The sequence below is a fragment of the Cebus imitator genome, unplaced genomic scaffold (assembly GCF_001604975.1).
Source record: "Cebus imitator isolate Cc_AM_T3 unplaced genomic scaffold, Cebus_imitator-1.0 Scaffold196, whole genome shotgun sequence".
NCBI lineage: Eukaryota > Metazoa > Chordata > Mammalia > Primates > Cebidae > Cebus > Cebus imitator.
The window spans coordinates 2,880,479-2,895,013 of NW_016107511.1; the positions used below are offsets into that span (position 1 = coordinate 2,880,479).

Sequence of the window (14,535 nt, forward strand, 5' to 3'; positions counted from 1 at the left end):
CCAGGCCATCTCAGAAGTCAGGACCCAGGCACACTCCATGTGAGCTTCCACGTGTTCTCCAGGTGCAGCGGACTCACATTCCTCAAACTAGTTTCATGTTCTCCTTCACTCCCCACTGGACTCTGCATCGATCCAGGACGAGGATGGCATCTTTAAAATAAAAACATATGAAAGAGAGCATACAATAAAAAGTGTTATCGCCTGTATGTACCTTTTGAAGAACAACAATCAAATGAATACTTTATGGAGCTTCTCATCCGTTCACCTTCGGCACCCCCAGAGGTTACTGCTTCCCTGAATGGGTTTTTCATTCCCTTTTAAAAACAAGTATTACCTCTATACAAATGGAATTTATGAATGCATTTTTTTTTTTTCTTGAGATGGAGTCTTGCTCCGTTGCCAGGCGCCAGGCTGGAGTGCAGTGGCACAATCTTGGCTCACTGCAACCTCTGCCTCCCAGGTTTCAAGCAATTCTCCTGCCTCGGCATCCCCAGTAGCTGGGACTACAGGCATGTGCCACCACACCAAGCTAATTTTTGTATTTTTAGTAGAGATGGGGTTTCACCATGTTGGCCAGGATGGTCCCGATCTCTTGACCTCCCGATCTGCCTGCCTCGGCCTCCCAAAATGCTGGGATTACAGGCGTGAGCCACCGCGCCCGGCCTATGAATGCATTCTTATGAGACTTGCTTCTGACCTAGGTATTTCACCCAAGATTATGTTCGTGTGGTTCATCTGTGTTGCTGTAAGGTGGCTGTGGCTTGTTGCTTTTCACATCTTTGTAGAATTGCATTGCGGAAATTCTCCACTGTTGATCTTTTCCACGTTAATGTGCACATTGTGGTCATATCCAGTTTAATGCTTCTACAAGCAGTGGTGCTGTGGACATTCTGGTGTGCATCTCCTGAGCCCCAGGGAGAACAGTTTGTCTTGGAGAGACCCCTAGGAGGGCGATTCGACTTTTCTAGAGAATCCCAGATTGCTTTCCAGAAGTGAGTAAACCCATCTATGCTCAAGCAAACCATGCCCAAAACTTTCCATTGTTTCATAATCTTGCTCCTCTTTGCTGCAGTCAGACTTCTCGATTTTGACAATCTGATGGGGATAAAATGGTATTTCACAGCATTTTAGAGGAAGATAGCTTTTTTGTTTCCAAATTCCCACCACCTAGCAGAGACTATGCACCTAAAAGCTCACAAACCTTGTATTTGCTGAATTTAAGGCAGTAATATAATGTGACAAATGCTGTAACAGAGGACAGCATCAAGGAGATAGTCACCAAATAACCAAGTGTGCCTTAGGTCCTCAAATCTAGTTACACAGCAGAATAATTTAGGTATCATTTTCTTTTCCTTTTGACATTTCGTTATGAAAAATTTCAGACATACAGCAAAGTTGGAAGAATTTTATACAGTGAACATCACACACCCACACTGAGATCCTACCATTAGCATTTTGCTGTACTTGCTGTATTAGGCATGAAGGAAAGAGGATTAATTGACTCCCAGTTCCACATGGCTGGGGAGGCCTCACAATCATGGCAGAAGGCAAATGGAAAGCAAAGTCATGTCTTAGGTGGTAGCAGGCAAGAGGGTGTGTGCAGGGGAACTCCCCTTTATAAACCCATCAGATCCGGTGAGATTTATTGACTATCATGAGAACAGCATGGGAAAGACCCGCCCCCGTGATTAAATTATCTCCCACGGGGTTGTGGGGATTCTGGGAGCTACAATTCAAGATGAGATTTGGGTGGGGACACAGCCAAACCATATCACTTGCTTTAGGGGGATTATTATTTAAAATATTGATTCCCCAGGGCCTGGATGCTGATTCTATAGTTCCAGCATAGGGTCAAAGAACCTACTTTTGTTTCTTTGTTTTTGTTTTTAAACTCCCCAGGTGATTCTGATGAACAGCAGCCTTGGAAATGACTGCCTTAGGGAATCTGCTGCAATAAAGAAAGGAGACAGATTTGTAATTAGCCTAGCTGTGCTCATTCTTTGTGGGGTGGGGGAAAGTTCTGCTGGGTGCCTAAAGCCATTTTCTTAGACCACCAACATTCTTAGAAAATGTGTCAGCCACTGTCTGTTTTGTGGAGGTGTAGACAGGTCCCTGAGAGGTGGGTCAGGTCCTTTCAGCACTGGATGCCAGGAAGCACCCAGCTCCAGTCTGCCCTGACTCCCCCTCCAAACACACAGCTGAGAAATGAACTTGCCTTTCAGATCCAAGCCAGATCTTTTCAACCTTTGGTTACTGTTGTGGGCTGAACTGTGTCCCCGCGCAAAATCCCTCTGCTGAAGTCTTAACCGCTAGTGCCTCAGAATGTGACTGTCTTTAGAGATTGATCTTTACTTTAAAGAGGTAACTGAGCTAACATGAGGTCATTAGGGTGGGTCCTAATCCAATATGACCATCGTCCTTGTAAGAAGAGGACATGTGAGGGCTGTGTGTGGGCGCTCATGCTGGTAATTCAGAACTTTGGGAGGCCAGGGTAAGAAGCTCGCTTAAGGCTAGGAGTTTGAGATCAGCCTGGGCACCATGGCCAGACCTCGTCGATATGAAAAATTTTAACAATTAGCCAAGTATGGTGTCACATGCCTGTAGTCCCAGCTACTCACGAGGCTGAGGCAGGAAGATCACTTGAGCCCAGGAGTTCAAGGCTTCAGTGAGCTATGATCCTGCCATTGCACTCCAGCCTGGGAGACCAAGTGAAACCCTGACTCAAAAAAAAAGGAAATTTCAACAGAGACACCCATTGAAGATTATGCGAGGACAGAAGAAGAGTCTCAGGAGAACCCAACCCTGCTGACACCTTGATCTTGGACTTCCAGCCTCCAGAACTGTGAGAAAAATTCAGTATCTGTGTGTAAGCATCCCAGTCTGTGGTGGGACTTTGCTATGGCAGCCCCAGCAAACTCACACAGGTGGAGAAGAAGACACTGAGCCTGGGATATGGATGGCAGGGCAGGGCCAGCCCAGACCCAAACTCCCACCTCCCATGCTACACGAAACCAGCCACAGTCAACAGCTGGTAACACATCCTTTCCACCTCACAAAAACAAGGAATGGCACTATCTGGTTATATGTGGGAAGGGTCTTCAGCGCCACCAACAGATGCCACAGATGACTGGCCGGGTGCCCCCCAGGGCACAGCCTAATGAAAGGACTCTCGGAGGCTCAGCTCCTCCCACATGGCTCAAACTTGCTCCCTTTTTAGGAGTTTGCTTTACACAACCTCTTTCACAAATAGAGTGGATATACATTTTGACTCACCCCTTCAAATTTTCAGTCATGTAGCGTAAGTAAATGAGCTTCAGTTCTGCACCTTCTCTCACCAATCCTCATGGAAACAAGTGATGAATGCGAACTTGCCAACAACGCCGAGTGTGTGAGCAGCGCCTTTCATCAGATGGAGGCTGTCATTCACATTCACAATCTTTAATCTCTTTATTCAGGCCTCTTAGGTCCAGGCAGAACCTCGTGATCATTTGGGGAACCTGCTTGATTGCAGTGGGCCATGTCTCTGGCACTGACCCATCACCCTCACCACTGGCCACCCTGGCCACACCTGCCTCCCACAGCTGACCAGGCCCCTTGGCGTGTGTTTTGTCAGCACGTTCTTCGTTTACAAGGCTGCCCCTCCAGGTCTTGCATACATGGGAAGGTCATCGCTGCATGGATGGGAGTCAGTTCATAGGCGTACCTCTGTTGCAGGAAGAGCAACTGGGTGAGTGTCATTTTTGGAGGGGAGAGTTCCACAGGTATCTCTCTGTCTGTTTCTTCTCTTGTCCTGAAATTATCATCTGAGTTTTTTTTTTTTTTTTTTGTTTTTTTTGTATTTTTAAAACCAGAACATTTATTGCATGACTAATCGTTGAAATTCCTAAGATGAACTGGATGCTGCAACAGCTGCCCTCTTGGGTGTGGCCGTTGTTCCTTCACAGAATCCATGCCTCAGTCTACCGCACACAGTCTTCAGGTACCTCATCCGACCAGTCCCAGTGGTATTATGTCTTTTAGCCTTGGCACTTCAGTTACACTTTCTCTTGCTCTGGTGAGGCAGCCACGTTTGCCACAGGTGAACGTCTGAAGGTGGTAGACCTTAGAGCCACCGTGTGTGTCTTATTCGGGGCTTTCCAAACGATGACTTCCCCTTTGACGTCTTGCTTCTGCGGCCGAGACCAGAGAGCTCATCTGATTTTTTTAACACTACACACATCTCTATCTGCCTTCCTACTCCTCAGTAATGGGGTCCCTGTGTTCCACGATACTCCAAGTGTCACTCCACCCCCTCTGTTTCTAAGCTGTGTGTTCTGGTGTTTCTATTCATACCACATCATCGCCTTTTCTGTTTTACAATCCCATTTTCCTTCTTTTTGCTGTTTGTGTTTAAACAATTCCTTTGTTTCAACTCAAGGTATGTTGCCGCTGGAATTCAATTGTTCATTGGGTCTAATTCTATGTTATAACAAACAAATACCTTTAAATATTTCTTACCTCTCCAGTCCTCAAAGCCCTCATTCTGAGAGTTTATTTGGCTTGTGAATATCCTCCCACAGGGAAGAGGCCAGGGTAGAGGGTGAAGGGGTAGTCATTTTAGAATTGAAATCCACACATTGAGCAAGAGCACTTTTATAAAAGCTTGTGAGGATCTGTCTGATCCAGAATCAAAGACTGACCACGCCTAAGGTGTGGCCAGTGTGGTATGGCCACTGACCATGTAAAGAGCGTCATTCATCTTGAGGTGGAGAGCTCCTCAAATGTGGGCAAGTGCTTCTTCTGAACCCTCAATTACTCATTTGAAAGCCTTCCAATTGCTGGAGGTTACCATGAGGGAGGAAATGAATGGAAATGCTTAGGCACCCATTTTTATTGGGAGCCAGAGAAGAGGAGAGCTTAAAATGAAGAATGTGTGAACACATGTATGCGTGTGAAGTGTGTGTAACAGTGTGCGTGTGTGGAAGGTACAAGAGTAACACTGTATCTCCAATAGCAACAATATTCAGAAAGACAACAGAGCCAGGGATGACCTTGCCTACAAACAGATTTGTGCATACTCGTTGTGGTCTGTTTCAGGTCTGTTTCAAAAGTCCTATTGTCCCTCTTCCAATGCCCCCTAAATCTCCATCTTGCCCTGAAATCTTCAACTTTGGAATTATTCCTCTGTGTACGACTCTAAAAGTCCAAGTCAACCAGTGAAAATATTGTCTAGTAGCCTCATCAGCCATTAACACCTTGATGCCAACTGGCTTATCAGACTGGGAAGATTTGGAGCTGAGCTGTGTTGCCTGGTAGCCTTGTGTGCCGTTAACACCGCCATGCCAGTTGGCTTAAATTGAGCAGCACTGGAGCTGGTTCTCAGGAAGCCGGGAGACATAAGCAACTTCAGAAGTGTGGAAGCAGCTGTTTGATGAGAGAGAGCCCACCCTGGTGGGAGTCTCAGAGAACCACCAGAAGGTAACATATAAGGATACTGGGTCCCTGACCCCCCACCAGAACCCAAATATGTCATTGACTTGATTTAATGCTTCTAGCATCTGAGAGTGGAGAGAAGAGAGGTACAGCACTGACATAACCTGTGAAGACTGATTTCAAAGGAAGGAAAAGAAGGACAGGTTGCTTTTGGGAGAGAACATTTCCAGGGGGCTCCCTCCTTCCTGAATTTTTCCATTTTAGCACCAAAGATTTTTTTTCTCCCTGCCTCATTATGCCACTCTTGCCCAATTCTAAGTACTTACACTCTTGTGCACGGCAAACTCGTCTTTGCTCCCGTTTGTAAAGCCTTGGACTAAGATATGACTCATATGAACACATTCAGTCCTAGCTAAGCGATAGGGTAGACCAGGAGGACCACAAAGACTGGGTAGTTCTGTGTACTCCTGTCTGCACACTCAAGAGAGGCGATTTGCTGAAAGCCCAGGTAGCTTCAGGGCTCCTTCCTGCCCAGGCCACTTCCAAGGTCCTGTACCTAAGTTTGTGTTTGCAATTTTGAGTTGCTAAAGAAGCTCCCCCATCCCCCTGCAATCTGCAAGTTGCCTAAGCCCCACGCCACCCAAAACTAGTGTCCACTCTCGAGTATCAGTCTTGGCCACAACTCAACAGGAGCACGTAGCTAAATGTGCTTCCATGAGGGTCTTCATTTCAACTAGGAAAAGCAAACTTCACAAGTTCTGCTGGAATTTTCCCAGCAACTGTATATGGTGGGCCATTTAACCGCTGTTTGTCAGCAGTTTCTCTTTTTTCCTTATCCTCTTTCTCCTTCATATTCTAGACCCTTCTATTTGGAGATTATACCTTCCTCTTTATAACCCACCCACATTTATAGATAAACATCGTCCTTTGATATGACATCAAAAGACAGGGGGAAGTGTTTCGAAAGGAAATATTCCTGTTGGGTTTTGTTTTGTTGTTTTTGTTGTTACAAAGATTGTGATTCTTAGGCTCAATGCTCAGCCCATATGCATTTGAGTCCATTTTTGACTGAAGTAACTGGTATGAAGTGACCTTCTGGACCAGCCAAATTCACAGGACTGCCCCGTTCTAATGCTTAATTACTTAATGTATCTCAAATACATACAGTCTGGAAACTCACGTGACTCTGCTAAAGAATGATTATATCATCTCTGTGGGAGGGAGACCCTAAAACTCCTAAGGTGATGATCATTATTTGATAATACATGGGGTACCCCCCCACACACACACACCCCTAATCACACTGTCAGCCCAGAATGAAGTGAGAAGAGTCTGGCTTTATTTCAAGACCAGTTAGTTAGCTCTTCAGAGTTTCAGTAAGTGTTTTCAGTCCCTCCACCCTGCCCTTGTATCTGTAATTCATCTTTATTCATAATGTGGCCCGTTTAAAGCCGCAGTGTATGAAACACCGTCTAGCAGCTGTGGGTTTGAGCAGATAAAATGTTAGACATTGTAGCGGGGGCTCTCCCGAATAGGACACTTCGGTCTTGGGGGAGAATAGGGTTCTCTCTCTGGAGCGACCCCCCAGCACCTAGGTGTAGCCAGTCACCCAAGGCGGCCTGGTATAGGAAGGCAGAGTGGGTGGGAGCCCTTGGGTGGCATGCCCCAGAAACCACAGGAATCGGAAAGGAAAGGGCGCAAATGTCAATTCGTGATTACTCGGACCAGCTACCAATCTTGGTTTCCAAGGGACGCCACCTCGATCTCTTCAGAATGAGCGGCTTCCCACGGACCGGCACGAATCCGCACACATCTTGTGCTGAAATTTCCCCGGGAAGGCGCTGCGATCAGCCGGGCGCTCCGGCTCTCCGCCTCCCTGGCGGCCTGTGGGCCTGTCATCTAGAGGGCTCCCAGCTTTTCTGCGCTTCCGTGGGAATGCGAGCAGGAAGGGCTTTGAGAATGCAGGCCATGAAAGGTGGTGTTCTTCTTCAGCCCTCTGGGCGCCCCCCGCTTCCCAGAGCGCTGGGGATGCTAAAAGGAGCTTCCTTGCTTCCCCACACCTCCCCCCACCGGCGTTCTGGCAAGATGGCCAAAAGTTAGCAAATAATGTGTGGGGGGTGGGGGAGCCCAGCATAAGGTGGAGAAGCCGCGGGAGCGCGCGGAGACCCCCCGCCCGGCGGCCCCCCGCAGACAGGGCCGCGGGGGGCGGGGAGGGGGCGGCGGGGCTCGCGGGAGCTCGCCGGGCCGGGCGCCTCCCAGGAAGGCGGGGAGGGGAGCGCCTGTTTACCCAGGAGGGCTGTGCTGATAGCACGTTCCTCGAGTTTACTTTGCTTTCCTTGAGTTTATTGTAAAGGGGTAAAGTTTTCGGATCCGTCACGTGACCCTGACAGGTCCTGCCTATGGCGCGGCAGACCACCCACGCCGAGGGCCATGGAACTGCTTAATAGAAACAGGCTTGTAATTGTGAGTCCGCGCTGCACTCAGCCGAAAGCCTCCGGCGGCCCAGCGCGCCGGGGTTTTTACACTTTCCGTTCCTTTTGTAAAGACCGAGGAGGAGGAGGAGGAGAAGACGAAGACGGAGGAGAAGAAAAAGACGACGATAGGGGAGACAAAGAGACCCGCAGCGACAAGGCAAGGGGGAGACAAGGGAAGACGGGGAGAAGACAGAGGAGCGGAGGACGAGGAAAGGGGGGCCAGGAAAAAAAGGAATTGATGTGAAATCCAAGCCCAGCGTCCGCGCCATCGGCACCCGCGCTCCGGGCAGGGGTTGACGGCCGGCTATGGTGAGTGCAGCCGGCGCGGCGGCCGCCGACGCCACCTCGCTCTCGCCCTTCGTGCGCCCGGGCGGCGCGGGGACACCGGGACGCGGGACGCCCCGCGCCGCGGACGGAGGAGCGAGCCCCGAGCGCCGGGCGGGAGGGGCGGGCCGCTCGCCGGGGCCGTGGGGCCGGGTGGGCTGCGCCGCCCGGGAGCGGGAGCGCGGGTCCCGCGCCTCCACGCTTGCTCGCACGCCGGGGCCCCCGCCCCCGAGGCCAGCCCCGAGGGGCGGAGAGGGGGCTGGCCGCGGCGGGCCCTGGCCGAAGAACGGCTCCGGGGGGAATTCTGACGGAGGGGGTCGCCAGGGCTCCCATTTTCACGCCTGAAAGGGTCGCCACCTTGCCTTCCGCTCATCAGCCTGGTGGTGGCTACCGACTCGCCTGCGGAGGCAGAGCTGGTGATGGAAGGGCTGGTGCGGAGAGTGACAGCGCCGAGGGGAGGGGGCTCGGAGCGCGCGCGCGGAAGCCGCTGCCGCCCGCTCGGGGGAGCAGCAGCAGGGACGGGCGCACGCTCGCGGCCCGCAGCCCGGCTCTCCCGCCCGCACGCCAGCCTGGGCGAGCGGGACACCCGGACCGAGAGAGGCACCTTACCCACCTCCCCTGCCTCGCTGCGGGAAGAGGGTCGCAGGGGCTTTTGGAGTGCAGGAAGTGGCAGTGGGTAAGAGCGGTGGTATATGCGACTCTCCTGCCCACCGATTCAGGCGTTTGGGTGCCTGCCACCCTCACAGAGGTGGGCGACCAGCCCTGTGCTGAGTGCAGAATGAGGCCCTAGGGGAGCCCGGGAGCCGGCCGATCCGCACCTTACCAACCCGGACCCAGCGCTGAACCCCAAGACCCCCAGAGACTGTGCCTCTGGGTGACGTGCGCTGTGTCTCCACGTATTTATGTTCATGTTTAAAATGATGCTAGCGTATGGATGAGCACACTCTCATGGAAACTGGTATGTTTCCATCACCTAAGAAGAACCATATGGGTGGTGGGTGGCTTGTGTGGAAGACACCCACAGATCTGTTCTCCTGCACCTGGGATCGAACACCCTCTTCCTCCCTTTTTCCTTTCTTTCTCCCTGGGGAGGAGAAATACAAAAGAACTATCCATAAATAATAAAGAGCCACATGGGTGGCTCTAAATATTGATAATTGGATCACTGAGGTATTGAGCTACCACAATAGGCCTTTTTCAGCATTCTGTGTGTGTTCATTTCTTTTCGGTTTTTATTTATTTCTGTATTTATTGGCAGAGTAGTTCAGCATGCAATTAATTGCCTCCACAAAGAAAGACAGTGCTTTATGGTGTCATCCTTTGTTACTGCAACTTACAATTTCTGGGTGGTACTTAGGATAAATTGTTGCCTCAGGTGCATGGAGTGCCCAAGTTGTAAAACAAGGGGCTTTCAATTTTGAGTTTGTGTGTGTTCCAGTTGTCACCCAGCTTCCTTCCACAAGGCTGTAAAATGCCTTTGAGTCCATGATCTGTTTCAATTAAAATGCTGAATCAAGATGGATATCAATAGGCCCCACCATTCTCAATTTAGGGTATTAGCTTCATTTCAAACTCGCTGTGAGAGGTGTATCTAATTTCTGGTTATAATCTTGTCATAATCTGACAAGCTATTTGAACAAAAGTTAGAACCATTTGGAATTATTTTGTGAAAAGAAAAAGGCTATTTTACAAATTATCTTCAGCTTTCTATAGATAAACTGATGAGGTTAATCGAGGTGGATTAAAATATGTCTCCCATTTTTATCCTCATTCCTCTCTCTCTCTCTCTCTCTCTCACACACACACACACACACACACACACCTTTTATTTTCTCCAGCCTCTGCCACAGTGTATAATGCCCTATTGAGACGTGTAGGCGTGATGTGTAAACCGGATTAGCAGTATGAAAGAAAGACACACAATAAGCTGGAATTGTTTTACTTCCCTTTCATTTCTCATGCCTATATTTCTAATAAATTTGTTGCTCCAGCAGTGGGTCAAAGGGATCATGTTGCTCAGCTTCTTTTTCAGGCAGGACCCAATGGCAGAGATCACTGAAATGAATGGTGTGCCTCCTAGCAAATGCAAAGCTTGATAGAGATATATTAGCCAGGGAGATAGAGGCGAGGCGAGGGAAGGATGCAAAGCATGTTCAAAGTCTGGGTGTTTCAGGAATACATCTCTATCCATTAGAGGAAAGCAATGTGGGTAAGAATATATTTAGAGAAAGGGGGATCAATACAGGGGTCAATGCTCTGTTTTTTTTCAAGTTCATAGCAGGCTCTGAACATTCTCTCAGCAGTTGGTGGCATGCTCGGCAAGAGAATACCAATAGCTTTTGGCAATGCTTAAGTCTAATTCCCCTTTCAAGCTAGTATTTAAACCTGGAGTAATCAATGTGATTTCTGGGACCTTCTCAGGACACTCCCCTCTGCAACTTTCCCCACCCCCAGCTCACTGTAAGCTCAAAAAATGCCAGTGCTCCCGGGTTTGTGCTGTAGACCCCTCATTTACTCCTTTGTGGAGTTAGGAGCAGCTTCCCATTAAAGGAGATCAGGGGTAATTAGCAGCATTATTTTGACAAGTTGGCTAGAGCTGTTCCCTTTCCTCCAGCCTGGGGAGGGGGTAAATAAGGGGAGGAAACAGAAGGTGGAAGGGAGTAGGGGAGGGCAGTCAAGCCCAGTAGTTTTACATTCTGTGGCTGCTGAGTCTCCCCTCCCCACCCCACCCCCCACTCCACCCCACCACTTCCCTGAAACCTTTTAGACACATTTTCTCCCATTACCTTTTAAGAATATACAAAAGCTGCCAATGAGAAAATAAAAAGGCATTCTTAGGGAGCCAAGAAAATGTGGTGGATGGTGGCACACTGGCTTGAGTCAAGACTCAACTCTTATTCAAGGTACCCGCTTGGATGCTCAAGCCCTGCCTTGACCATCACTCACATCCTGTATCCCAGGCTCCCCATGCACTAAAAGAAAATTGCGTCAAATCCCCAATTCCTCTCTCTGTCCCACCCTCTCAACAATACTGTAGGATTTAAAATCATGGTTGCAATTCCCTGTATTTCTGGAAGAGTATTAAACTTAGTATACAAAATTATAAATGGCCCTAGGGTCAGATTACTGGAATACATTAACCCCTTTATTCATTTATACTCTGCAGAAGTTAGCCAAATTACATTGGATTTTAAAGACCCATTTGGTTTGGTCTGAGAAACCAGCGAAAAGTTAAATTTCACTGTGGTTTTTCCTAACTTCACCAGGTCTGGCTCCCACAATCGCTTACCATTGGAACATCCCAACACAAAGGGCAGATGTTTTATTTCACTGTCATCATTTGGATAATCTGATGTCATTTTTGAAATGTGTGTGGCATGGCCATGGATATTTGTAGTATTCAACAGAGAGGGAGGAGATGTGAGGGAATCCCGGGAGCTGAAGGCATCTGCTTTGAAAAAAAACTACAGACTCCAACGAGAAGTCTTGGATCATGACTGGGAGATCAAAATGACAATTTATGATTGAGATGAACTTTACTTGGAAAGTGGAAATGGAACACTCAGCTCTTGCTTCATAGTGGCTGGCAACTCCTGCTGGCTGATGAGGTCCCAAGTTCTCACTTATTTGGTGACTCTCACAAGGGGTGCCAAGAGGCAGAAGGGCCATTTAAAGGAACTGTCTTCCGGAGGGCAACTTCGCAGGTCTGGCTGCCCCAGTCAGCCTCATCTCAGGTCTGTGGAATCCTTGTGGTTAGTTGAAGCTAACAAACCCGGTGTGGCACAGCGGTGTGGCATGCATATTAAAGCCGACAATGCTTACAAATGTAAATAAGGGCAGATTGATTAGGAACAACATTATCGCTGGGAATGTCGCACTCGCATGCATCAGCAATGAGGCAAATTGGGGGCAGCCTCAGCCCTGACCACCCAAGTCGAGCAGGCTTTTACACTGGCTCCTCTTCCCTTCCTTAAAACGTTACAGAAACAAGGCCAATTAGATCCTCAAAGTAATTCATCTCTGAGTATGAAAAAAGCAGACCACAGGGGAAGCGGCGGGTGGGGGGTGGGGAGTGGGGAGATTAAGATAGCGCTCGTTAGAGCCCAGGCTCCGGAGTGCGTCCTGGAGTCCACGGGTAGAATTTACAGGCCGGGACCATTGTGTAAGATGCTGAAAAGTTAACCTATCAAACAGCGGGCGAGGGGGCTCAGGGCACTGAAAACCCCGGGGATCAATGTTCAAAACGTTTAGGAATTAAGTCAAACTAAGGCATATGAGGCCGAGTGGAAGAAGCTTTGCCACTGAAATGACGTGGATGTGGCAGCGGCAGGAACCGGAGGACATGCAGCCGCGCGCGGAGAGTGAGGCGGATCCATTACGGGTACACAGCTTACCGTTTCCTTTCAGAATTCCATCATCCAGGCAGCTATACCGAAATCCCTCTAGTAAAAGATTGGGACGGAAAACTAATAGTTTTGGTCCAAAACGTGGTGAAGAAGTTTGGAAAGACAAACAGCAACGTGTCTATGGCTACTAGGTTCCTTCCCTCCGGCAGGCTTGAAATATAAAAACATTGACATGTAAAACTAGGGGTACTATCCCCCTCCCCCAGTTTTTAAAAAGCAATTTCCCAAAGCACGCACACATGGCTCGACTTGAAGTGTCTGCACAACCATTCAGTAAGAAAAGCGAGAACAGTAAACCTCTTTTCCTGTTTTGTGCTATTTATCAGACCTAATAAACATCAGGATTATACTCAAAAGATGAAACTGGCAATGTGTGGAGCCGTCCGTCTGCGCTCTTTATCAACGCAGCGTTATTTTCCTCGCGCGATGCCCGCCTGCCTTCCGAGTTTCCGCAGCCCTTCCCTGAGCCACTCACAAAATCACGTGCTCCTTAAGCGATCTGAGTTTTGAATTTCCGCGCTGGCCCGGTACTCAGGTCCCCCTCCGGATCCTGCGAACGCCCCCAAACACCTCCACCCCATCTCCCTCTCCGTCTCGGGGCACCCCGCTCTTCCCCCGGCACCGCACACGGTTTGCGGGGTCGGGGGTCGGGGGTCGGGGGCTGGGCCTCTCCCTGAAGCCGGGGAGGTGGAGAGGCTGGAGGAAAGGTGGCCAGGCTGGCGGGGGATGGGGAGTGGAGGAGGCTGCGGGTCGAGGGAGGAAGAAGGCGCAGGCCGAAATAAGGAAACGGGGAGGGGAAACCGCCGGGGAGGAAGGAAGGGGGCGGGGAAAGCCGGTGGACGGGCCCCCTACGGGAGCCGTGTGGCCCGCCCCGGTGGCCAGCGCGCCCCGCTGCAGTCCCTAGCGCGTCCGGGCCGCCACCGCGGGGCCACTGAATGGGCAGGGACTACTGAGCGCGGCCATTGGCCGGCTGCAGAGAGGCGGCGCGAGCATTGGGCAGCGTAAGGGGGCCGGTCCGCCTTCAGGAATGTACTACGGCGCGTCCGGCACGTCCGTCCGCGCCGCCTGGGCGCGCGCATGGCCTGGGCTCCCGGGAGGCCGTGCTGGAGGCCAGGAGCCCGCCCGGCGGACCCGCCTCCCTACCTGCTCTGCCCAGACCGCGCGGGCGCGGGGAGTCCCGGCGCCGGACACGCGCGCGCGCACCCGGGCCCACGCGCGCGCGCGCGCAGGCCTCCCGGCGCGGGGGTCACGTGGCCGCCGGAGCTCCGCCTTCTCCCTACTCCTCCCCCTTTCCCTCCATCTGGGTTTCTTTCTTTCCTTTCCTTTCCTTTCTTCTTTTTTTTTCAATGAACACACACCGTGTGCATCTTAAAGCCACACTGCCCCATTTCAAGACTTCACTGGGCACCTCGCTACTGCGGTCCCTCTGCAGTTCAACCCTGTTTAAAAAAACAGAAATAAATACGAAAGTGAAGCAAATGAAGGGTTTGCGAGTCGGGCTCCAACCGCAGGGGAGGAACGTTGTAACTTGCAAACGTAAGAAAAATACACTCCACTTTCCAAAAACAATTTTTAAAAATAAAAAGCCTAGTTGTGTAGACACGTCTCGCTTCAGGATCCACCTCAGAGGATCGGGTGTTTTCCTCCTCCGCGGGAAGCGAATCCCCAGGATGTCTTGGTGACACTGGACGCGGTGTCAGGACAAATCCTCGCGATCCGCGCACTATTTGTTTCGAACATATCCAACATTGGAGCGCTTGTAATCTCCTACGTCATACTATTATTAAATATAACATGCATGCCGGGTTTTGTTTAAAAAAAAAGCTGACTATATAAACATCTGGTTAATTAAAAAGGGGGTTACAAATGAACCCAAAATAATCAGGAAAACTTTCTCAACGAAACGATTCCGTTTCTCT

At 50.1% G+C, this 14,535-nt stretch overlaps 1 protein-coding gene across 1 annotated transcript in view; it reads left to right on the forward strand.

Annotated features, from left to right (window-relative positions):
• Window positions 1–7,606: 7,606 nt before the first annotated feature.
• Window positions 7,607–14,535, forward strand: part of PTCH1 (patched 1) — a 70,785-nt gene continuing 63,856 nt past the window's right edge. The window contains exon 1 of the mRNA XM_037745246.1: window positions 7,607–8,195. Within this exon, the coding sequence (XP_037601174.1) occupies window positions 8,193–8,195 (3 nt within the window). The 5' untranslated portion in view covers window positions 7,607–8,192. The remainder of the gene's footprint in view (window positions 8,196–14,535) is intronic.